This window comes from Watersipora subatra, chromosome 3, assembly GCF_963576615.1.
Source record: "Watersipora subatra chromosome 3, tzWatSuba1.1, whole genome shotgun sequence".
In the NCBI taxonomy this organism is placed as follows: Eukaryota; Metazoa; Bryozoa; class Gymnolaemata; order Cheilostomatida; family Watersiporidae; genus Watersipora; species Watersipora subatra.
Window position 1 is genome coordinate 61,755,128 of NC_088710.1, and position 23,915 is coordinate 61,779,042.

Consider the following 23,915-nt stretch of genomic DNA (forward strand, 5'->3'; position numbering starts at 1 on the left):
TGTCATTTTACCACTATGAGCAAAAATACCAAGTTTGGCAAGCTGTACCAGAGTTGTCGTACCTTAAATAGAAGGGTATGTTTTGTTTATATTAGCAGATCAGGTTTATCTTATTACGCTTACAGACAGAACATCTCATTATGGCTAATGGGAGTAGTAAAGGAGAGCTTGCAGTATTTGTGTACGCAGTAGTTCATTACCTTTATTACCTTTATCTATCTGTTAGCAGCAGACGATTCACTGCGCTGCCAGGAGTATCAGCTTCATGTATAGCCGTGATGATTGACATCTCCGCATTCTATCTTTTCTAAAATCAATTTCTACTAGAATTTGAAGACTGCAGCCATGAATAAACCACCGCGTTTTGTGACGAAGCCCACAATTAAACACTCAAAAGAGAAGTTGACTATTTCTTGTGAAGTTGAAGGAAAACCTCGACCGACTCTACAATGGTTCAAAGGTTCCGACACGGTAAGTGATTATGGTTTGGTGGAAGATTCGTACATATGTAATTTATATATCTATACTAAAACTTTCTAATCGTATAACAACTTCCAAATGTTCTCCAAATCACAATAGCTGTTTCAGTGGTAAATGATACTACATACTTTCAGCATTTTCATATATTTGCTGTATACATGTACTTGTTTTCATCACATGCAACTAAATGTACATCAATAGAACAATTAATCTTCAGTCTTCAGCAATAAAACTTTTTTGTATCAAGGGTTCTATGCATAAACTTTGGTGTATATTATATTGTCACAATGTTTGTTGAATTGCAATTTATATTGCTCAGCTAGATTTGAACATCTATAACAGTAAAGTAGTCAAATCTCCTCTCCTGTTTTATGACTTCAATAAAATTCTTCCATAGGTCAAGGAAGGTCAAAAGATGAGAAGCTTTTCAACAGCTCGAGGCCTAATGACAGTCGCAGGCTTAGAAATATTTAATGTGACTCAGGCTGATGGAGGGACATATACTGTTAAAGCTGCGAATGCCCTTGGTGAAGCAAACGCCAACATTAACCTTAACTTCTCAAGTAAGTTTTGCTCCTCAAGAACTCGTTGCTGAGACTTGATTCCTACTTTTTAAGTCTTGCTGCTCAAGAACTTAAGATTGATTAAAGTGATAAGTGAGACTTTTAAGGCTCTCAAGTAGTCAAGTGCTAAATATATTTAAAGTTTTGTTTGTCGGATTCTGACACTGAGACAGAGACAAAACAAGTATTTCTGACTGTATGTTGTACTGTTACTATATGCCTTTGCTAGTAGGAGTTGCCATTAGATCTAGTTAAACCATAACTATCACGAACAACTTTTATCATATTTCTTAGGTAAACCAGACACGCTAATTTCGATTCTGTACTCAAAATAAAGATTAGTCCACTAACCTTCAAAGTCATTTAGGCTTTTTTAAAGCGTTTCAATATTCGTTTCGAAAACAACACAGTCGGCCTTACAAGCTCCGCCCATAAATATGTGACGAAACCTAGCTTTTTCAGGAACGGAAGTTAGGAATGTTTAGTCCGATTTAGAATAATAGAGATGGGTGTCTTAAAACCAACTATTATCTAAATCCAGCCTGTAAAATAATTTAAGTTTTTTATGAAAGGTATATAAACTATTTAAAATTGCTCGTAGCTTGTTACATGACGTTTAAATGGGCTGGACGCCGAGGAAAATGAGCTCAAAAAGCGCGGTTTTATCACAAGCTAGCGTTGTTATCGGGCGTTTTTAAATATGCAATGTTAAATAGCTCATCTACCTTTCAGAAAAGACTGATATTATTTTTAAGGCTGAATTTAGATATCAATGGATTTTAAAACACCCATCTCTATTATTCTAAATCGGTCTAAACATCCCTACGTAACTGCTGTTCCTAAAAAGCTGGGTTACGTCACGTATTTATGGGCGGAGCTTGTTATGCCGATCGTGTTGTTTTCGAGACCGATATTAAAACGCTGTAAAAAAGCCTTCATTACTCTGAAAGTTAGTAGACTAATCTTTATTTTGATTACAAAATTGGAATCAGCGTGTCTGATTTACCTAGTAAATACGATAAAAGTTGTTCGTGACAGTTATGGTTTAACAAAAGATTTCTTGATGAATAAGATTTGCTATAAATATGGCATGTCTAGAAAGTTCCTTGTTATCAAGATTGCCTATAAAAAAATTAAAATGCTAAGTTTTTGCGAATGGCTCAACCATTGTCAATAAGATAAAGGATTGCAACCGATAGCTATATTTTTAAAAGATAATTCGACTCTGCAAAGTGCGCATATTCTAATGAAAGCAACAAAAGTTTCTAAAAAGCACTCACCAGCATTTTCTGAGTTAAAAGTGAACTCAGAAAATAAGAATCATTCTAGATATTGCCTATCATAAGGTCACACGATTTCATCATTGTGTACTAAAAGATGATTAAATTTACTTCTAGGGAAGAAAGTTAAGCACATATTTCTTTTGTCATAATAATTTGTCCAATCAAACCCTAGCTTAAGTTGTAGTATGTTAAATCAAATTGAACCAAAAGAAATTTGGTTACAAACTTCTATGCATCAGTTAAATCAGCCCCTTTTGCTAGCTGAAAGCTTCTGAAATGAAAAGGTTTATCTTTGTTGCCATATTCTGACCATTTATTGGGTACGAAGTAGATGATGAGTTCTGGTATTAGGTCTGAGTTGATAAGGATTGATGAGTGTCTCTATGTGAATCAGAAATGATGACGAAAATCTGACGACCGCCTGCTTTAACCAACCAAAACTCTCTACAATATTTTATGCATAGTAGTTCGTGGGGTGGCAGGCAATAGACATAAGCAAGCATCAGACTGGAAAGTTGCAACTTTTAATGAAAGTTAAAATGGAATGCTTGTATGTCTAACCAATCAATGAAAATCAAGTTTGTAGGTTATAGAAATTTACAGGCTTGCTTGAACACCGGCGTTACTCACCGGAGCAATATTCACTTTGCTTCCGATAATCTGATGACTGTCTGGTCTGGTCGTTAGAAAGCTATTTCCCTATAATAATTAGCATTTCACTAGGTAATCTAATCGATAAAACAGTTTCCCACGCCATTTCCAGATAAACAGGGCTACTTAGAAAGTGGTCTAGGACTTGCTCAGACCTTCTAGTAGAATGTGGGCCAATTATAAAGATGATCACAATTTTTTTCAAAAGTTTCAACCTAAAGAGAATTTGTAGTTACTTGTGGTTTATTTATCTATGCGATATAAGCTCTAGTGGTAATATTTGGTGGCTAGCAGCCACTTTAGTATATGCAACCACAAAAATTTGGTTTTGGTTATTGACAGCTTCATTTGTTCACAGAATATGCCTTTAGATAGAATTGTCTAACTACAAATGTATGCTGCATTTTTAGTTATTTTTCAGGAATACATAGGCTTACTTGGCATTCTAAAACATATCTGATACGGTTTGCATGTCATCAGATGATAAAAAATTTAACAGGTTCAATTCGGCAAATTTTTCCTCCAATTTTGTTTCTTTCTCTTTTAAATTTTTTTCTAAACATTTGTTTGTTTTGCCTGATAGTAGTCCTAGTAATGATTTTTCAAAATTTGTGGAAACTGTTTCATTTAGCTAATATTATCTTTGCCATTGTAAATGTTATCTGAAAGTACCAGTAGTTTTCTATCATTTGTGATTTTTTTATGTTTAATGTGATTTGACTACGAGGAGGTTTTCAGATTAAAATCGACAAAACTTGATCATGGTTTAAACGCACAGAAGAAAATACATGCAAAATGACATCCCTAGTTGTTATCGTTGCGATAGTCAATATCGGATATTGTGTTCAATTTGCAGCGTTGCGCATTTCTATTGAGTCAGCCTCTTTCCAACGATAAACGTCATGATCGCACTTTCGTGTAGTCTGAGCATTTTAACAATCTCAAACATAAAAAATCGCAAATAATAAAAACTACCAGTACTTTCTGATAAGGTTTACTAAAGATTTTGTCCAAGTTCGTCTTTAAAACAGGTGAATGCATCAAACCATGAAATACCTCTGCATCACCAGTTACCTACATTCGCTGTGGTCACCTACACTTGCTGTGGTCACCTACACCTGATTCATGATAAGGTGGATTGCTGCATATTTATGTATAAAAGTCACTGACATTGTGTGCGGTCAAACTAATTGGATACCTAACGCTGATAATTACCCACTAATTCACTCTAGGAACCAATTAGTTTATTATGAAAGTGTAGGCCCAAACCAGATCTTTCGACATATTATTGCAAATGTTTTCATTATAAGTACACCTACTTTCAGGTGGCTAACTATGTGTAATGTTAATACTAGTTGGCAACTCATCAATCTATTTGGCATCATTTAGTGATAATGCCTGAGGCTACGCCAACAATGCTTGGCGGTGAAGATCTTGATTCACATTTTTAGTACCTTTGAGCATAGGGATGCTTTAGGATTTGCTGCGCATGCCTGCAAGAGTGATTAAAGAATATTTTATCATTGAGCAGTATTGCTTGTTAAGCAATGGTTTAGGCTTATTCATGTTCATGACTTTGGAGTTATTTTCTGCTCGCAGTTTTCAATGATTTGCGATAGACGCAGTAATTACTCTATCATTTTTTGCATTACCTACAGACGAGTTCAATAAAAACATTTTAGCATTCATCAAACACATTTGTTTTATAGCAAAGAGTCAGTTATTGCAGCCTAAGAACATTAACTGTTTATTAAGATCTCAAGCTAGAGTTTTATACACTTGCCTACTGCCAGTAAAATCCACCTGAGTCCATTATCACAGTACTTACGTTCTCATATGTCCTCATGTTATTGTGGATCCTCGTGTTACCACATATCTTCACGTTATCACATGTCCTCATTTTATCGTGGATCCTTGTGTTACCACATATCCTCGTGTTATCACATGCCCTCATTTTATCGTGTATTCTCGTGTTACCACATACCCTCATGTTATCACATGTTCTCATGTTATCACATGTTTTCCTGTTATGATATTTCCTCATGTTATCAAATGTCATCATGTCATCATGTATCATCTTGATACCATGTGTCCTCATGTTATCACATATCTTCATGTTATCACATGTCTTCATGTTATTGCATTTCCTCAAATAATTCAATCACAGCAAAAGCTATCATAATTCTTCTACTATTATAATGAGGGGTCTGCAACTAAAGTTTAAATGCTGCACATTATGTACTTCTATACGCTAGTGGTAGTACAAGGAGTACTCTAATACGGTACTTTTTTCTTCTCAAATTCACTACACTGTTTTACTTTTTGTTCAGTTAGAAGGCACATGAAATGCTTTAGCGAATATCCATTGTCGATGTGAATGTCTTTCAGAGGTTTCTTCAAGTTATGTCTCTAAACATTGGTATGGAACTTAGTTACAGTTGTAATTTTATTTAACAACATTGAAAAGCTGAAGGCAAGAATTTCATGAAGTACAGCTTACCTAGCAAAAACATCTACATCTACATCTACAGTATACCTTACTTTGTTTTTATGTATTTTCATCTTGAGCTCAATTCAGATAAATATTTTTACTAAATTTGTACTAAATCTTTTTTCTAGTTTTCAATGAATTGCGCCGCACACAAGTATATGATTGTAAATCAGTTTTAATACTTCTAGAAATCCCTCTTGTGTGAGCTGTAGCTCTCCCTTCTCAACTGCTAGCAATTATTAGTTGTTCACAGATTAATTAAAATGCTTTGGGATGGATATTGTTACCCCTCTCCCAGATTTCTATGTAATTGCCTTGCAGATTTAGACTGGGGTGCAGATGGTAAGACGCTCTGCTTTAGTCATAGTCAGCTTTATTTGTTTTAGTTCATGCCTTTTTAGTTTAGGTGGCCACCGCCTCGGCAGCAGGCCTGCTTGTTGGCTCTGTAGTGAATGCGTATTATCGACTGCGCAGTATGCTGTGCAGCGTTGAAGGCCTGCAATTTTCTTTATATATGTTTTTAATAAATCAAGATTTGATCTGCCAAAAATGTTTCCTTGCAGCAACAAACTTATCATTTTGTTCACAGTATTACAACTACAGTTGAAGTGAAGTGCAACGTATTAAGACAAAATATAATTGTTGTCTTTAGATTATGTAAACAACCACTTTACTATTAATGTTTGCCTATAACAGTCATTTATCATTTGATGTTGTGTTCAAAACTTATTGACGTTTTCTTTTTTGTAGCTAAACAAGATGCAAATCAAAGGTATGTCTATTCACTCGTACAACTTTTCTTTCTGTATGAACTTGCTGTTCTTAACTATCCTAATTTGTATCCCTGACACTCTCAGTAAATTGAGTTTCCTGAAAAGGAAATAGATTCCAGTGAACAGCAACTTGTGAGAGATATACTATATGTCAGACTAGTGATGATGCTGTCAATGACCTAATGGTCATATCTTCTAAGCTAATTGACTAATCAAGCTTCATTATACCCTAGCCACGGGTTGATGGCTATTGTGGCCACTGTAACGTACGGCAACTTAAATATCTATTTCCTAGTATAGTCAAAATTAACAGCTACGCATCATCGCGGATCGAATATCATAATTAATATGCAATACAATCCAAAATGGTTGTAATAACAACCTATTGAATTTCAAATGAGTGAATTAGCAAGTTTCGTAGGAATTATGTGGATTACTTGAGGTTACTTGCAATTCTGCCATTACCTGTTTTAAGTTGTTCAAACTAGCAGTAGACGCGTTGAGTCCATGTTTCTCAATGAGCCAAGTATTAGGAAAGATCTGCTAACAGGCACCAATGTTATCTCTGCAAATTTCAAACTGCTTTTTTGGATGTAAACAAACCTGTGTAATTTTAATATTCATGTTATTGATTACTGTAGTATCATCAGCTAAAATATCATAATTTGGCGGCATATTTTGGCAGCATATTTTGGCAGCATAGAACAAGAAATGACTGTGTTACAGAGTAAATTGACTGGGTTTTACATACTGGAAAATATTTGCTCATAATGGATACAGAATCAAAAATTTCCATTCAGTTCTAATAACCATTCATGTTTTTTCACTATACTTGTGGCTATACACTGGGACTTTTATAAAACAAGTTTAATAACCAGCAGTAGGTCAGCTATCAGTAAAACATTATTGTTATGCGAGTACCTTAAATGCGAGTACATTAAATTATTCTGTATAAGAAAAAGGGTTTGATGTAGTTGAAGGTTTCAGTGATGTGGAACAATTAATAAAATATTTATGTAAACAACACATACAAGAGTTATGAACAATGGTTGATGTTTTTTACATAAACTTAATAAAAGGTTGAAAGTACGTATTTGGTTACATGGCTTCTTTAATTCCAAGGTTTGTTGCCCATGGTTTTCATTTAAGTACAACATTAATATAATCAAGTGTTTGCTCACACTCTACGTTGCAAGAATTCAATGTTTCTGTATTACCATATTAGGCTTGTAAACACCTTTTATATATGGTTGATAATGCGCAGCATATAATCTATGAGTTGCTAAATGTTAAGGGTCACTAGAGAGTTATTGCTCGCAATTTTGAGAATGCAGAGAGGGCTCTGATAGTTTTGTACATTTCTCAAAATGATGATTACAGTTTCTTGTAGGTTTTAATGATATTTAACAAATGACGAATACAAAACAGGTTTGCATGTTATGCGTTTAACTTTCCAAAAATCTCAAAATAGTCTTCACTAATTCTTTCCTAGTTTTAATGTTGAGGTAAATCAATCCATTTGCGTTGGTTACATTAGCTCTCAAACTTTTGTCACATATTTATTGGATCATTTTTCCCACTGTTACATAGGGCAAAATCATAGGAATATAATGATGATAATAATATGATATAAATAATAATATATATAATAATATAATACATATAATAATATATATTATATGTATAATATTATGTATAATATATAATAATATATAATATATAGTTTTGGCTGCAAATTGTAGCAAACATATTATTAATTGCGATGGCTTTTATGCAACATTGTTAAATATAGATATAAAATTAAAATTCGTTCAAATCTAGAATGAAATAAAAATTGAAATCTCCAACAAATTGCAAAGCAAGATGCAGGCTATAATATCATCACAGGTTAGTTGCTATCAATAAATGTTACCTAATAAATATTAACTATATTTCTGGGCTTTTCAAGACATATTTATAAAGAAATCTCTGACAAGTTGGAGGTAAGTTAGCAGATTTATTACATCCAAAAGGGTTAATGTTTCCCCACCCAAATAAGATGGCAAAATATGGGCAAAATTAGCTTGCCAGTAAAATGGTTAAATTTATCCTCCCAAAATTGTCCCAAGCCATTTGAAAAATACAACGCCTCGAAAAAATACAGCCTCTATTTCAATGCTACCTCTATTAGACCAACACTGTAGAGAAAGGATTGAAAACTGCCATGGCGCTCAATTAGAGGTTTTATGGTAACTTCTGTAGAACTGAGTTAACTTCTAAATTAACTAAGTCTGGGGCATTTAGCCATGGAAGGCTACAGGAAACTTGTGACAGCATCGTCTGCCTTGCTCAATTGCTTTAAAATATTGTAACATAGCATGACAAATCAATGCTAAAAGATGACTTCACCGAACTGTTTAAGTAGATCTGCCCTTGTTTGGCTAGCGACATATCTGAGATGAGCCATTACTAAATCTTTTTGTTAATATTGGAGTTGTCTTACATATGCAAAGCAAGTTTAGAAAATAATCTTTGTTATGTAAGTAGGAACAATTCTTTGTTTACATAGAATACTGCAGGGTTCTGTATGCAAAGCCTTTCAGATCAATATAAGTTCGATATAGGTTTGTTGATTTAATCAGCATAGCAAATTTATTGGCTTCATGTTTATCCAATAAAGTTGGATGCCATTTATATGTGTACTTGTACTATTGGTATACCTGTACTGTTGGTATACCTGCACTGTTGGTATACCTGCACTGTTGGTATACCTGTACTGTTGGTATACCTGTACTGTTGGTATACCTGCACTGTTGGTATACCTGCACTGTTGGTATACCTGTACTGTTGGTATACCTGCACTGTTGGTATACCTGCACTGTTGGTGTACCTCAGGTTATTGAGTTTTGTCTGTTAATTTGCCTCAATACAATTCTCGTAGAAGGTATAATTAACATGTATGGTACATTACAGCCCTGGAACGGCTCCTACATTCACTTCTAAACCAACAATAAAACAAGAAGCAGGCAAACTTTTGCTGGAGTGTAATCTCTCAGCAATACCAGAGCCAGCAATCACTTGGTACAAAGATGAGACAGAATTGCAACCTTCAGGTAATATTTATATATCTATACTAACTATATCCTTGGGACTCACCAAATCTGCATAACCCACCACACTCTTTATACCTATCTTACCTTCTATACTGCCCATACCCTTTATATCCCCAAACACGTTAAACCCACCACACTCCGCTTGCTGAAATTAACAAATGGTTGTTTTTTCCAAGGACACGCTTTTGTTACAATGCGCTCAATGTATTTTTTGTTGATTAGAGATGGTCTGGAATTAACTGTTATTTTATGCAACTCAGAGTGTCAAAGTGCTTGTCGCTACTGTATAATGTTATACATGTTTAGTTCATTTAAATTGTATCGTTTTTGGATAGCGAATTACCCACAGAAATATTGCCTTGTGAACGTAGAGCTGCTCTTTGTGTTGTCAAGGTCGATTTAAGGTGCTGTTGAAACAGACACCCAACAATACATACTACCTGGCTTTGGAAATCTCTAATGTCAATGCTGCTGATCAGGCTGTATATAAAGTCAATGCTCACAATTCCTTTGGAGAAAGTAATGCTTCCATCAAGCTCAACTTTGCTCAAGGTAATGCTTTTCCTAAGACTTACATTGCATAACCATTGAGGCAATAATCATGATAATAAAGCTATCTCTATTTTTCAATTAAAACTTTTATAGCTTATTTTTCAACATGTTAAATAGTAAAATTTATGCAGCAAAAGAACGCAATCTAAACAGGTATCAAGCATTCATAAAAGTATGGTCACTTGCAGCTTGGCCCCAGATGATCTTTAGAAAGGTATTCATGGGCTGATAATTGCTTGCAGGTGGATAAAGTGAATGTTTCTATTATGAGTGCCTAGACGATTTAAACTAATTTTGTGAGTATAATTGGTATAGTATCTATTGTGCTACTGGTGCTGAGGGCTGAGTAAAATCCTTGATCTTCTTTCAATCGAGTGATCAACCCAAATTTCACTTCTACATACAAAATTAGTACTCTACTACTAATTCAGCTTTGTCTATCCTTGTACAGCTTTATATTCTTAAGGAGAATAATTAGTAATAGTTATTTAGTTGTACACTTGCTAAATCAAGTGGTCTGCTGACAAAGGACTATACAATTGGCAGCAATTTTTTGCTTATATTTTGGTTCATTTCTGTCAAGTTCAAGACTCTGTTCGTGTTAGTCAAATAATTCTGTATTGTTTTTACTCTGTACATCACGATTACATACCTCTTTTTGGTCTGACTGTGATGTTATTGGTTAATGTGAACTAGCTTTAAAAGGCTAACTCTGTACCAGTTGCTGAAAAGAAAAATGGCTGACTAGGTAGAGATATAGCGAAGCAATGAGGAATTTAGATGGCCGCTCAAGATGAAAAAACAGTATTATTCTAAGAAGCTTTTAAAAAAGAGACTGTTGGTCAGAATGTTTGGTATGAATGAGAAGCTCAGAGCCAAGGAGGGTTTCTTTAAGATAGTGTGCATTTAGTGTTTTTTTTAATATATTTATAAATGATGCTGGTTCGCCTCAATGCTTCAAATTCGCTTGACATAAATGTACTAATGAGAAAGGTTTTGAGAGCAGCGAGAGATACATATACGCGTATGTAGCATTTCAATTTATGGAAATAGGATAATATAGAAGACATGAGGGTGGCAGTTTTTATCTAGTTTAGGGCAGTTGAGCTTTTGGCCTCGCACTTTACCACAAATAGGCAGATTTCCTGAAACACTCACTGTGGCTAGACTAATAAGATAAGTGATAGCTGAAAAGGTGTATAGACAGGAGACCCTCAAAGAAGAGAACTAATTGGGATTAACCCAACTACATGCAGAAGATCAAGTACTACATAGGCCTAGGCCTGCGTCTGATCAGTCTCCTGCTCAATTGATTGAACAAAGGCTATAGACTCTTACAGTCGTACAACTGGTTATCACCTGAAACAGGTAGCTTTCAGGTTTCACTGCCAGGTAATAAAACCACCCTAAGGAGTAGAAGTTAATGACACAAGATACCCACAACACAAATCCATTTCCAACTTTAGGAATGTAGCTGTGATCCTTTAGGAATGTAGCTGTGATCCTTAAGTGTGATTGATTGTGATTACTATTCTTTCGACCATAAATACTATGAAGCCCTTGTCTGCTTTTCATCTGTTTTTGTCTCTTAATTATTTATATGTATTAGGTACCAGGGAGCGAGATTCGGTTTTTAAGTTTAGTTTCACTTTCTGTATAATTGTTTTGAAGTCATCAATAATAGAGTATAAGCTCTTCTCATGTTCAAATTCTTGTTTTATTGCCACGCAAGCATAGACACCCAGACAATCGTTTTATAGCAGTCAAATCTACGTAGTTTATCACCATTTATTCCTAACAACATTTGCTGTAAGTTACTAGTTCAGGGTCTATATATGTGGAATGGAAAATTTAGTAGTATATAAAAATATATATATAAAATATATATAGAACATAATTTTGTAGGGCACAAAGGTTTAGTAAAATTCCCATATTTACTAGATAAATTAGAACAATATTTTCTCAGTTTGTTTATATTTATTTTTTATTCTAATAAAGAGAGGTCATTGAAATTATTTGCACTTCATCTCAATACCACAAAGTATAACTAGATAGTGTACCTGCACAACTAGCACGGCTAAAAATCTGAGATGTCCTGCCGTTCTATCTGGTGTATAGTTGGTCAATTAGTTTGACTGGTCAGGATATCAATCTCTCTACACTAGATGCATTAACAAGAGTGTCTGTTCTTTTATGTAATATTTCTTTGAAAATGTTGTAAATATGATAAATTTTGTATTAATGTTTTGCTAGTCATAGACACTGCTTGGCATTTTAGAACTCCTCTTTCAACCTTTGTCTCTACTAGGAATGCCTAGAGATTAATAATTCACTTCAAACAGTTCAGAAACAATTTCTAAAGAAAATTTGAAATAATGGGCCAGTTTCAGCTGCAGCTTTTAGCAGCATAAAGCACTTAGCCTGTCGACAGCAGGTCAGGGTTCAATCCCTGGAAAGATCCCTTGTGGGAGCAAAAATGCATTTGACCTTTACTTGCACTCTCGGTCAGCCAATAAACAATGACCCCATTTGTGATCCTGTCTACAGTTAATCACTGATGTCTCCCGTAGCAGCTTTCTGCTGTTGCCCTTTCAAATGTATTGGCTGTGTATTTATCTAAATCAGAGATCGCTGGCAAGAGATCAATGCTAGGACTAATCAAACATGCTCTAAGTCTTACGAGAATTCTAAATTGCTTTATCACACGCAATCAGCTAAAATAGTTGTTTGCGTAAACTACAGTTACACTAAATACAATTAATTTGTTATTTGCTTTTCTCGTCAGTTTCTATTTATGCTCATAATTGAAATAGAGAATTCTTTCATACCAAATTCGGCTATAAGGAATATTTTGTTGATGTTGACGTCAATCTACATAGACATAAAACAATAAAGCACTAGTTAAGGTTATAAATGAACTGGTAGCACATTAACTGTAGCCCTTCTTAGAGACATCAACATCGACAATTAATTCCTTCTTTTGGCTTGCCTGTTTTCTATCTGCATATTTAGCCGTATGACCAGCACTATTTGAGCTGTTCATTAAAATTCCTTAAGAATAAGCTTTAGTATTTAGTTTTGCTATTTTAGGAGGCGGAGAACAGAACAACGGTAAAGCACCTACTTTTACTTCCAAGCCGACTATTGAGCAAGGAGATAATTGTTTGAAGTTGCGCTGTCAAGTAGACTGCGCACCAGCGCCTAAGGTATGCCATGCCGTTCATCGTGTTGCAACGTGATGGCATTAGGCTAAGGATTTAGTTCTAAAATCAAGGATGAAAGGCTTCTACTATAGTATTAAAATAGTTTTACTAAACCCTTTTGTTGAGCTGCTTGTTATTTTGTTCAAAACGCTTTTTTCATAATGGAGTGTATAAATTGTGTGCTTGATCGCTAACCAAGACATTTAAAAGTTGTTTATCTTTCAATGTTTGTTTCAGTTGGGCAACAATAATTTATATTAGTCTTGGTTTTACTGACAGGTAACCCAATAAATGCATTTTCAAAATTATTATATAAAACTCCTATTTCCATCACCTGTCTTTATTGTAGGTGCTTTGGTACTTTGGGAACACCCTATGCAAAACAACTGATAGAATTGTTATTAACAGCAAAAGAAAGGAAGGAAGTGACATCTACGATCTGTCATTAGACATTCTGGTAAGTAGAATATATGCAAATAGTTTTGTTAGCATTGTTAGAAAAGTTCAAGGAAGTTATTGTAAACAAGAGATAGTTTATGAAATCATGAGAGAGCAGTCATGCCTAAAGGCAGGGAGCTACTCTCAGATAATAGTAGCTACTCTACTCTCTACTTTCTTATGAAAGTAAACTGATAGCTAAGCTTGACACCCGCCTTTTACTCGTGTCATTGGAGTTACTGTAGTAGACCCATTTCTAGTTGTTTGCAGTGACAAAGTTTCATATTTACTGGACAATTTGTTCTTTTTAGCTTAAATTAAGATTTAAACAGTGTGACATCAGCAAAACTCAGACATTTTGCTTAAGCAATCAAAAAACAGACAATTCGGTTTTAATTTGTATGGTTTTTTTGTGAGATAATGTTTTCAGCACGTTTGCATATAAATGGTAGAGCAAACCAAAAGAAGATTCGGAGTTTTAATTTATTGCTATGTTTTATACCTACAACTTAACTCACTAAATATAGTAGACCCTCCTATATAAAATTAATTCGTTCTGATGTTGGGATCGTAAGGCAAAGATTTTGTATGGAGGTGCATAGGAACCTATAATAATAGATGTGGTGGTGTTGCATGGTAGAAAAAATGCTGTAATGAGGTGCCAAAAAAAACTTCGTGTTCGACATCATAAACCGATAAAACTATAAGACAAAGACGCCATAACCCTGGGTTCACTGTAATTGGTAATTAATAAACAGCAATATTATGAACGTCGTTGTTTATACCCCCTCCTTTGCAATTAAAGTAGAACCTGGTAGAAAATAAAACATATCGATTTGATTATAATTGTTGATGCTTTTTCATCCAATCTAATGTCATTAACTGCACATTGTACAGGAGTTCAAGTCTTGTCTGCTGTTTTTTTCGACTACTCAAATATAAAACTAGCCTGTTTTGGTATATACAGCATTATTGGGTGAAAAGTAGTAGAATATTGTAAACAGCAGTAGTGCGATAGTCAGATCACGTCAGCACAATTAATTTACTTTTGAAATTAATCAGATTGTGAAAAATTTTTAGTGCTCGTTTGTGAAATTTCTTATGACAGTCTCCTTCAAAGAAGAATTTCACAAAGGGTTAGAAATACATGTATTATTAGAACAGTGTGCTTTAGGCAACTTAGTTGTTTAAATAACACATTACCTTCGCTAAATGTTTATTTTTCATCAACTAAAGCTTTCAAGATTTTTCATGGTTTATGTTCTCATTTCACCTGACATCTGCAGGCTCTCAACTCATTTCAACTTACCTGTTATTAACTAAGTGCATATAACATCTAGCAATTATTTTGAAAGCATAATTATTCCAATAATATTTTCAAAATAGTTAAAAATATTGTTTGAATGTTTGTTATTATATAACAATGTTCTACCTTAAACACTCTATGTTACACCATTTCTTTGATTTTATTGGTTTTATAATTTTATTTTATGTAATTCTTAAATAGCATTATTTAAAATATATTTCTGTTTGAAACGAATTTATTACCAATAAAGTAGCAAACAAAATTAACCAGCCTAGCATTTAGGGACAAACCTACACAAGCCCCAAAGCGTTCCTCATTAGCACTTATGGCTTCATCATAATCACTAAGTATATTTCATACCAATTTCATTAACTTACGTAATTATGATGATACAAATGTGATGCTCCAAAAAATTTTCAGAAGCATCTTATCAACTGGCAATAAGAATTAAGTTTTATATTGCTTTAGGAAAGTAGCATAATCAGTCAGCAAATCCAGAATGTATTACGCTTTGTCGAATCATTTATTTAACCACCCACTTCATTGTGTTGCTCTCGAGTTGGGGAGAGATGATTGCTTAGTGGGTGGTAATGACTGCGTGTTTCATGGAGTAGCTCTATGGATAATTAGGTACTTGCTCAGTGATTTCCCTTATTAGTACATAGCTGCTGTTGGTTGTTTACCCATTCAACTAGCAGGAAGTGGTTCTCTATTGCCTCACTCATTAAGAGTATTTATGGCATCGTTGGTAATACTCATATATGCAAACAACGCAATAGATTACATCGTCAGTGTTTTGATTTAGTCTTCATGTTTCTTTATCAAAGCCATGTTTAGCGCATTCCACAAAGATCAGTGTTTTTCTTTGTCAACAATCTGTCTTTGTGGCTTCTTTCACAGACACTGGCTAAGGTTCTAGCGGTTGACTAAGGCAGCTCCACTGCTGACTCAATAAAATAATACTGTAGGTAGAAGGCTCTACAACAACAACAAAAGTTTTTTGTATAAAAGTACGCTCTTAAGGTTTTTCATAACTGCCAGGATTAGTGTCAAGAAAATTAGTTTTGCAAAACTTCAACAAGGGAAGATGCTATTTAGTCTGCTATTGAATTTATATCACTTTACATCAGTGCAGCAAACAGTTAAATGTATGTCATGGAAAATCTAAATGAAAGTTTTTACATATTTTATTTCAAAATTTGCAAAATACATTTTCTTTCAAAATAAAATTAAATGCAACACAAAAAATAAGCTGCAATACTTTTTGGTGCAAAATGACTATACTCTGGTTTTCTACATATAAAACTGAATAATACAGCAAATGGGTTTGACTTGGATTGACATCACTCAAGACATAAACTATAAATAAAATATGTATAATAGCACATAAATGTAAATAATGAAATTAAGTATTATTAATAAACCAATCACAAGCAAGAAAATTGATAGATTGATAAGAAATTTAACATATCTATAATATAAATGACAGGTTAGACCCTGCACAATAAGGGCAATTGCCCCTTCTTTTTTTTTAATTCATTCTAATCTGTCAGAATGAAACACAGTATGACTAAGCAGGAATAAAATTATTCATCATATCACATAAAGGTAAAAAAGAATTGTTTTATTTACAAATATTTTAGTTTACTTTGCATAATTTTATGTGTTACAATCGCCATTTTTGAAGCATGTTTTGCCTCATGGACCAACTAGTGAACTTAACACTGGTGGCTCATCAAACATGGTCAGTAGATCTCAATTATTTTACAGAGCTCAGGAGTTTTTATAGACAGTACACATGTGTGCAGTTTTGGTAATCGTGTGTAGTTTGGTTCATCAAATACACGAGCACCTCAAATACTGCCACTATCTTATGTCCTAAGGTATTGAGTGTACGTGTTTGCTATGCAGGGACCACAAGCTAGTGATGGAGGAACTTATCGATGTAATGCAAAGAATGAATTTGGGGAAAGCAATGCTAACATAGCTCTCAATCTTCAAGGTATTTCAGTATTCTGCAACATTATGTAACAATTATGCAACATTATGTAACACTCGCGTCATTGCGCAATGATTTTTGTTGGGTTTTTTTATTGTTTTCTTTGCTATTGCTGTCATCGTTGTTGTTGATTTTGTGGCCCGTGTCCTGAATGAAGTGTCATTGATGACAAGGTCTTATATTTGGCAATTTTTGAGTTATTTAATTCTCATTAGAATTCAAATCCTGTTTTCGCATCTTTTGCGGATATCTCTTTAAGAGGATTAAACACAAATGAACTTATTTTTTACTGAGCTGTGATCCTGATTATATATTAGGCAGTCTATACGGTGCAGAGTTCCTACCCACAATCCCACTCAAGCTCTCCATTGGGCCATTTTTGGCTTAACGCAGACATGTGAGCGCACCCTTACAGGCATATTTCTATTACTAGCTATTTCCAAGATGCGGTGATATGTCAATGAAGTGGCCATGCAATATCCTTTAAATGCGAAAAATTCATTTTCAAAGTTGGTTTACATAAAATCAAAGGGTAACTAATAATTCTATATAAAAACATTAATATTTGTAATGCAAATATTTTTAACATTTCTTACTCGATGTCATTTTGGCACTTTTAGTTAGTAAGAGTTTAGTAGGGTACCGAGGGTCACTTAGTTTCATATACAAAGTGTTGCAATGATAATTCAGTAAATGCACTTCAATTGTTTTGGTCAAAGAATCTGGAACGCATCAACAAATCCAACTGTGCCATTTTTATATGAAAAAGTTCTTTGGTACACTATTATTCTATGAAAACATGGTCAATAAAAAGGCAATGGATTGTACTGCATCTTTGTACATATGTACATAGATGTATGTTTCATTCACAATGTTAACAATTCACAAACAAAAAAGCTTAGTTTGACTTTTACGGTGTCAAAACCGTAGGATCAAGACTAACCAGCTCCTATTCTTTTTGGACAGCTAATACCGTGTATAATTTCCACATGTGATAACCAGTGAAATTATTTCGAGCTTCCTCCAAAAGGCCTAGCCCAAATGCTAGAGTTGTATCTTATACAGTACATCTTGTACCTTTGTGATTCACATAACCGCTGCGCTTTAAAACTGCTATAGCTAAAACTTCGTGTGAGGCTGTAGGGACTCTCTCTATCTGGCAAGCATTATTCACACCGGCATTGTTGAGTAATTGCAAGGGCCACAGTATATTACTGACAGCGAGTGTACTAAGCCCATGTTATAATGAGCCCTATTAAGGCACTATGAAGTGTAAAGTTATATCATTATTTTCAAAGGATAAAGAGCTATTAGTTTTTTCACAGCAGTAGCGCTTCTACTAAGAAGTGACTCCGATGTATTAAATTGTTCAGTAGAGCAGTTTTGTACCATTACACACTTTTCCTATTTGGCATGAAACCCACCAATGTCAGACACTGCTCACCGTTTGGCGGCGCAAATGCGTCTCCGTTTAATGACTGCCTGCTTAGTCTCTGGTTTATCTCTGCCATAATATTTTATTATCCTGAAAGGCAAGGCAGGTAGTTGCAGATTGAATGAATAGGCTAGTCAGTTTCGAAAGCTGCGCGTGTAGAACACGTAGTAAAATATGTCTCGTAATTTCACTGGATCTTCACCCTTCGGTGTTCAACTCAAACCACACAGATCTAAAAATAGCCAGATTAACAAATCGTCTGGTCCGATTGGCATAAGGTCGCAAGAGCTCTCTGTTCAGCAGACATCTAATGTAGAGACGGGCGTAGTCACATCAGCTACTAATGTAATCAGTTTAAAGCCAGGTAACGTATCTTTTCTACATTTGATGTTGAATGTGCTATATTATCAGTGCACCTCCATCTACTCACTTGCCTTCTAGTCACCTGTATTAATTTTAGTCAGGAAACGCTCTGAAGGTAAATCCTTGTCTTGATTTAATGTACCTATTTTATAAAGTGGCAAGGTATTCAACGATGTCTGTGTATGTGTAGTACAGGAGCCAATCTGCATGTGCTACTTTCTGTCACATATGTTGTCTTAGGCTGTCTGAGTGTACCTCGGCCAATAATCAGTCATTTACCTTTGGCAGCTTTTTGTGACAACCGATTTGCTTTGCAGGCAAACACACCGCCAACTAATAGTATGCACCCTAATGCCTTCATCAATATTATGGATTATTAGCACAGACAACTTTTTTTGCGTGAGAAAACAGATCTGCACTCGATACGTTCTCATTGGTCATTGCTGTTGTCCGCAAATTATTTAAACTGGCAATTTGTAAAACATTTCTAGGTGATTAAAAATGAATGTTGTTCACAATTTGTCAGCGCGTGAAGATTTTGCAAAATGTGCTCCATTTTTACTAGTTTACAACTTTTTACACCCAGCTTTACTGGCTTTTACAAAAAAAAACAGATGGTTTGGAATGACCAGCTGTGTTATGGGCAGAAGTGCTCTATATAGTGTCTAATTCCCATTGACCATGCTGCACTCCCCAAGCCTCCAGTCAACCACATTGATAAAAGAAGAGAGATTAACCAACTGGCAATTATCAAGGTTACATAATCTAACAATTTTTTGTTAGTTTTTTTCTATAGATTCATATGGATAATAATCGCATTAGCATCTGCCATAATTTCCATAAGCAACATGTTCTTTATGATTTAAAACAACTCATTCTAGGTTATAAGGTTTTAAATTGTCTCATTGCTATAAATGTTAACTTTTTAAATTGATTAGTCAGCATGACAGCGATTAAGCAAGCTAAGGTTCTATTGCTGGATATATTCAAATAGTTCAGGTCATATTTGCTCAGGTTTGAAAGGAGGTCCAACATTTCTACAAAAACCTAAAGTCACTCAGAAAGACGGAAATGTTATAATAGAGGTCGTATGTCAAGCCACCAAAGTTCAGCTCGATTGGTTCAGGGAAGACAAGCCAATCATCTCTGGCCAAAAACATCAAATCAAGACTGTAGTGACCGGAGACAAACATACCAGCACACTCACTATAGTGGTCAGATAAACAACTTTTCAGAACATTCAAAGCTAATGTTTTTAATATAATATTGAATTACATATAAATTATTACTATTAAACATCTCTAATTATGTTAGAATGTTTCAACGGATGGCAGTTGATTTTCGAAACGTGTAAAAACTACAATAAGGGGTGAACCTGATGATAACTGAGTTAAAAATGTTATAGGATATCAGAGAAAGGTTTAATATCTCATCAAAACATCATACCTTCATATGTATATCATAAACCAAATTTTGCAACTTGTTGCTACTGTAAGCAACACATTTCGTGCGCTTACAGAGTTGTGTGACCATTGCATAAGTCAAGGTGGTTCTTAGGTATTCCATGCTAGTTACTCATAACCTTCAATGCTAAAAGTGTTTTTGAGGAAGTATCTTTTATACATGTCTTTAAAGTAAACTCATTATGTGCCAATTGATCATAGATTGCATACAATAACTTGTCCTAAATGGCCAATCACAGGTAGAGAATGTAGCATGAGATGAACGGCCTTTTACCATGCTGTACTTGATGCTGTATTACTACTCGCTTTGCAAACTAAGTTTTTCCTGTGACACACTGGCCGATGTAGTTACTATACTTACAGTTTCTTGTTAAAAGACCAATTAACAATTTGAAAACTTCTTCAATAAGAAGACATATTTAGGTTCTAATTTTGCTCTTCTTTATCGCAGGATTTCAAGAAAGGAGATGAAGGAATATATAAAGTCCGGGCAAAAAACGAGCAAGGCGAGGGTAGTGCCACGATTAGCATTACCCTCAGAGAGATGATAAGGTGAGAGTTCTGTCTGTCATGTACCTGGCTGTCCAGCTAGACTGAGTGCCTGGATAGATATGTAGGTTAGGCACCTCGTAGTCCAATTAGTGTAAGTACCTGATTGCCTGGCAGGCTTAGGTACTTAGTCTGAGAAGTATAAGAAAGCGGCTTCAATGTTTCTGTTTTAGAACATAGGCCCATAAACTCAGTAAACATCAATTTATGACTCATTTAAATGTACAAACAGTTCTATATTCTATATTATTATTGGAATTTGCCTGTTCTACTGTCTGACCGTATTTGTGTAAATGTTGTCAACACTCCCAGAGAATCAAGGTTATCATAATTGTTCTTTGGAAGGTCAACAGAGGCTAATGTGCCTGATTAGCTCAGTTGGTTAGAGTGCTAGTCAAATAAGCTGAATATCAGATGTCTGAGCTCTACATAGTGGATAACATTTTAGCGGCTTCCTTAATTGGGTGTCCAGAATTTTGTGATTGCGCAAAATTTGGCACAGCGAATATAAAACAATAGTCATTATAGCACAAAATGAAAAGCTTTGACATCCATACTACGCTGTATCATTTCTGACAATTTAACTTTGATTCAAAAGTGATATTTTATCAACAATACATCTGTAAGTTTTCTTAAACAAATTTTAAATGTAGCAGATTTTAGATGAAAAGAGGTACGATACATATTGTGATCAAATATCACATAAGTTATTGCCAATTTGTCAATTAGGGAGGGTTACGAATAAAAAGATAGGTAGCTATCATTCAGCTTATATAATTTATCTTCTTTCTATTTCTTCTTTCTTTCTATCTTTCTTCTTTCTCTCTATTTGTACATAGATATATCAATAATAATTGTAGTCGGTTTTCTCCATGACCCATTGGCAAGGTTGTAGCAAGAGAATTGCAATAGTTTGAATGTTTTCCAAAACTTCTGCTTTTATCTCTCTGTTTTCTATCACTCGCTTGATAGCTGAGTAATAAAGATTGTTCAGCTGATAATAGGTGGATTGTAGTTTCCACTAATTGCACAATCTAACAATTAGTTTCCTATCATGTTGCTGCTGGTGATTTGCGTGAACGATCACTATGGAATGCTTATTAAAAGGCAGGGCGGGCAGCGCAGCTTCGGCAGCAGCTGGCTGAACTTTTCACTCGTAAGCTTTATTATTACCATCACCAGCGGCCAGACTTGCACTTCTTTGCTGCTATGCAGCTTGTCGTAATCAATTGGTTTGACGAACTCATGTGTCCGCTGTGCTTACCATAGTTGAGATATTCTGGCGTTTATGCATTGATTAGAGTTTTTTTTACCTAGCAGTCATTTTGTTTGACTTTTCTAGGTTCTTTCCTACCTGTCAAGCTCCAGTCTTTTTCTTTCACCTATTCTATTCTCAATCGGATTGACAAACTCATGTGTCCGCTGGGTTTACCATAGTTGAGATATTCTGGCGTTTATGCATTGATTAGAACTTTTCTACTAAGCAGTCTCAACACATAGTCATGGAGTTGGGATTTTCTAAACTATTTCCCAACCTGCTCAATTCTAGTCTCTTTTCATCACTCATCCTGTTCAGATTCTATCATTCAATTATCAGTTTAAGTAGGACTTACCTTTGATATAGCCATTCAGACTAGTTTAATAATTGGTGATGTTTAAAGATGTCATCTCATGTTTCACAATAATTTGCAGCATGGCCAAGACATTCAGACCAGTATTGAGCTCTAAACCAGAAGTGCTTTATGATAATGGTTGTATAATCATCCGGCAGTATGTCGTTTGTGGAGAAAGGCCTGTTGTTACTGTATTCTTGAATAACAGAGTTTTACCCAAGTCAGCAAAACACTCAACAGACATCAGCGAGGATGGCCTTGCTCATCTGGTTACCCATCGCATTAAGGAGGTGTGTATTGCATCCTTCAGCAGAGAATTTTCTTTGGCCACAGCATCCCATTAACTGGTTCAAAACAAATGTACAAGTATTGATTACTTAATCAAATTTCCACAAATATTCCATATGAAAAACTCAATACAGATGTATCTTTTGAGTAAAATAGTTATTACCCAGTACATCTCACCATATTCCACTGTATTAGCATAAAGTATATAATTTAAGTTATTGAATATAGCCTATGATTTGTATAGTAGCACAGTTTTGTTTAAATCAATGCTATGGAGCTGTAATATCAAAAGTCGTATGATACCGTGGGGCTTTTGTTTTTAGCTTTTGCCAATTTGTATTGCTTTTATTCATCAGCAACGTTAATCAACTTTCACATTTCTTGCTAATAGTCAACTAGTAGACAGTACAATTGTTTGATTTTACAATTTTTATTAAAATTATTGAATTTACATCAAATTGTGTATATACACGTAATCTGTCTCAATCTGGTAATCTGTAATCCTTTTCGTCAAGTTTTTTTGCCCTTCTTGTGTGTCACTCTCTTTATCAAAGACTTGCACTTAAATCTGAACACACACTACTAGTGCTCACGCTCATTCTCTTTGATGCTGCCGTCTCTAAAAACATTCAAATGACCTACTAGAGAGACATCAAAGCCTCTGTCTTCATATCATAATATGATATGATCCATGGGTATATTATACTCATGGATATAATCATATACTGTGCGGTTATATATGGCAAACATTTAATAGCTAAACACCTACTGTATTTAGAGGTGATATGTGCAAAATATGTGCTAAAGGTCGAATGCGCTTCACATCATTTAAACTGTCATATTCCTACTCACCAGTCATCCAAGCGTCACTGTCATATAGTTATTGAGTGACACATTTGATACACGCTGCCACACTACTCTGATGAGCACATCAATATTTTATTTTCTTTATTGACCTTTGATATCACATTTATCATTTACCCTAATTTCTGTGACCCCATTTGCTTCATACACTGGTTGTACATAGAGTTCATATTCATTTTATGATCAATTAACAGTTTCAGGGTTTTTTCATAGAACAGGAGCATTTGTTATTTTTAGCCATTAATTGGTGGTAGAATTTCAATTTAGAACTTTTAAAAGTATGTTTTATTTACTTGATGTACAAATTTATCAACCTAAAAAGTTTCTTGACTGTTTAGATTGGTTCACAAAAAACCTTGCTTTGCAGCCCTCCCAGGTTTCAGATTCTGGAACATACAAGATAGTAATGAAAACTGGCAAAGGAGAAGCAAGTCAAACAGTGCCTGTTCAAGTCAATGGTGAGTAGCTCTACGTTAGGCAATCCACAGCATCAACTGTATCACGCGGCT

The 23,915-nt window shown here is 34.7% G+C and overlaps 1 protein-coding gene across 1 annotated transcript in view; it reads left to right on the top strand.

Annotated features, from left to right (window-relative positions):
• The first annotated feature begins 345 nt into the window (after window positions 1-345).
• The window catches only part of LOC137391801 (twitchin-like), a 105,871-nt gene continuing 82,301 nt past the window's right edge, over window positions 346-23,915 (top strand). The window contains exons 1-12 of the mRNA XM_068078336.1: window positions 346-471; window positions 878-1,043; window positions 6,219-6,240; window positions 9,194-9,333; window positions 9,727-9,885; window positions 12,976-13,091; window positions 13,438-13,545; window positions 16,744-16,834; window positions 19,644-19,843; window positions 20,544-20,644; window positions 22,334-22,544; window positions 23,774-23,864. Coding sequence (XP_067934437.1) covers window positions 346-471; window positions 878-1,043; window positions 6,219-6,240; window positions 9,194-9,333; window positions 9,727-9,885; window positions 12,976-13,091; window positions 13,438-13,545; window positions 16,744-16,834; window positions 19,644-19,843; window positions 20,544-20,644; window positions 22,334-22,544; window positions 23,774-23,864 — 1,531 coding nt within the window. The remainder of the gene's footprint in view (window positions 472-877; window positions 1,044-6,218; window positions 6,241-9,193; window positions 9,334-9,726; window positions 9,886-12,975; window positions 13,092-13,437; window positions 13,546-16,743; window positions 16,835-19,643; window positions 19,844-20,543; window positions 20,645-22,333; window positions 22,545-23,773; window positions 23,865-23,915) is intronic.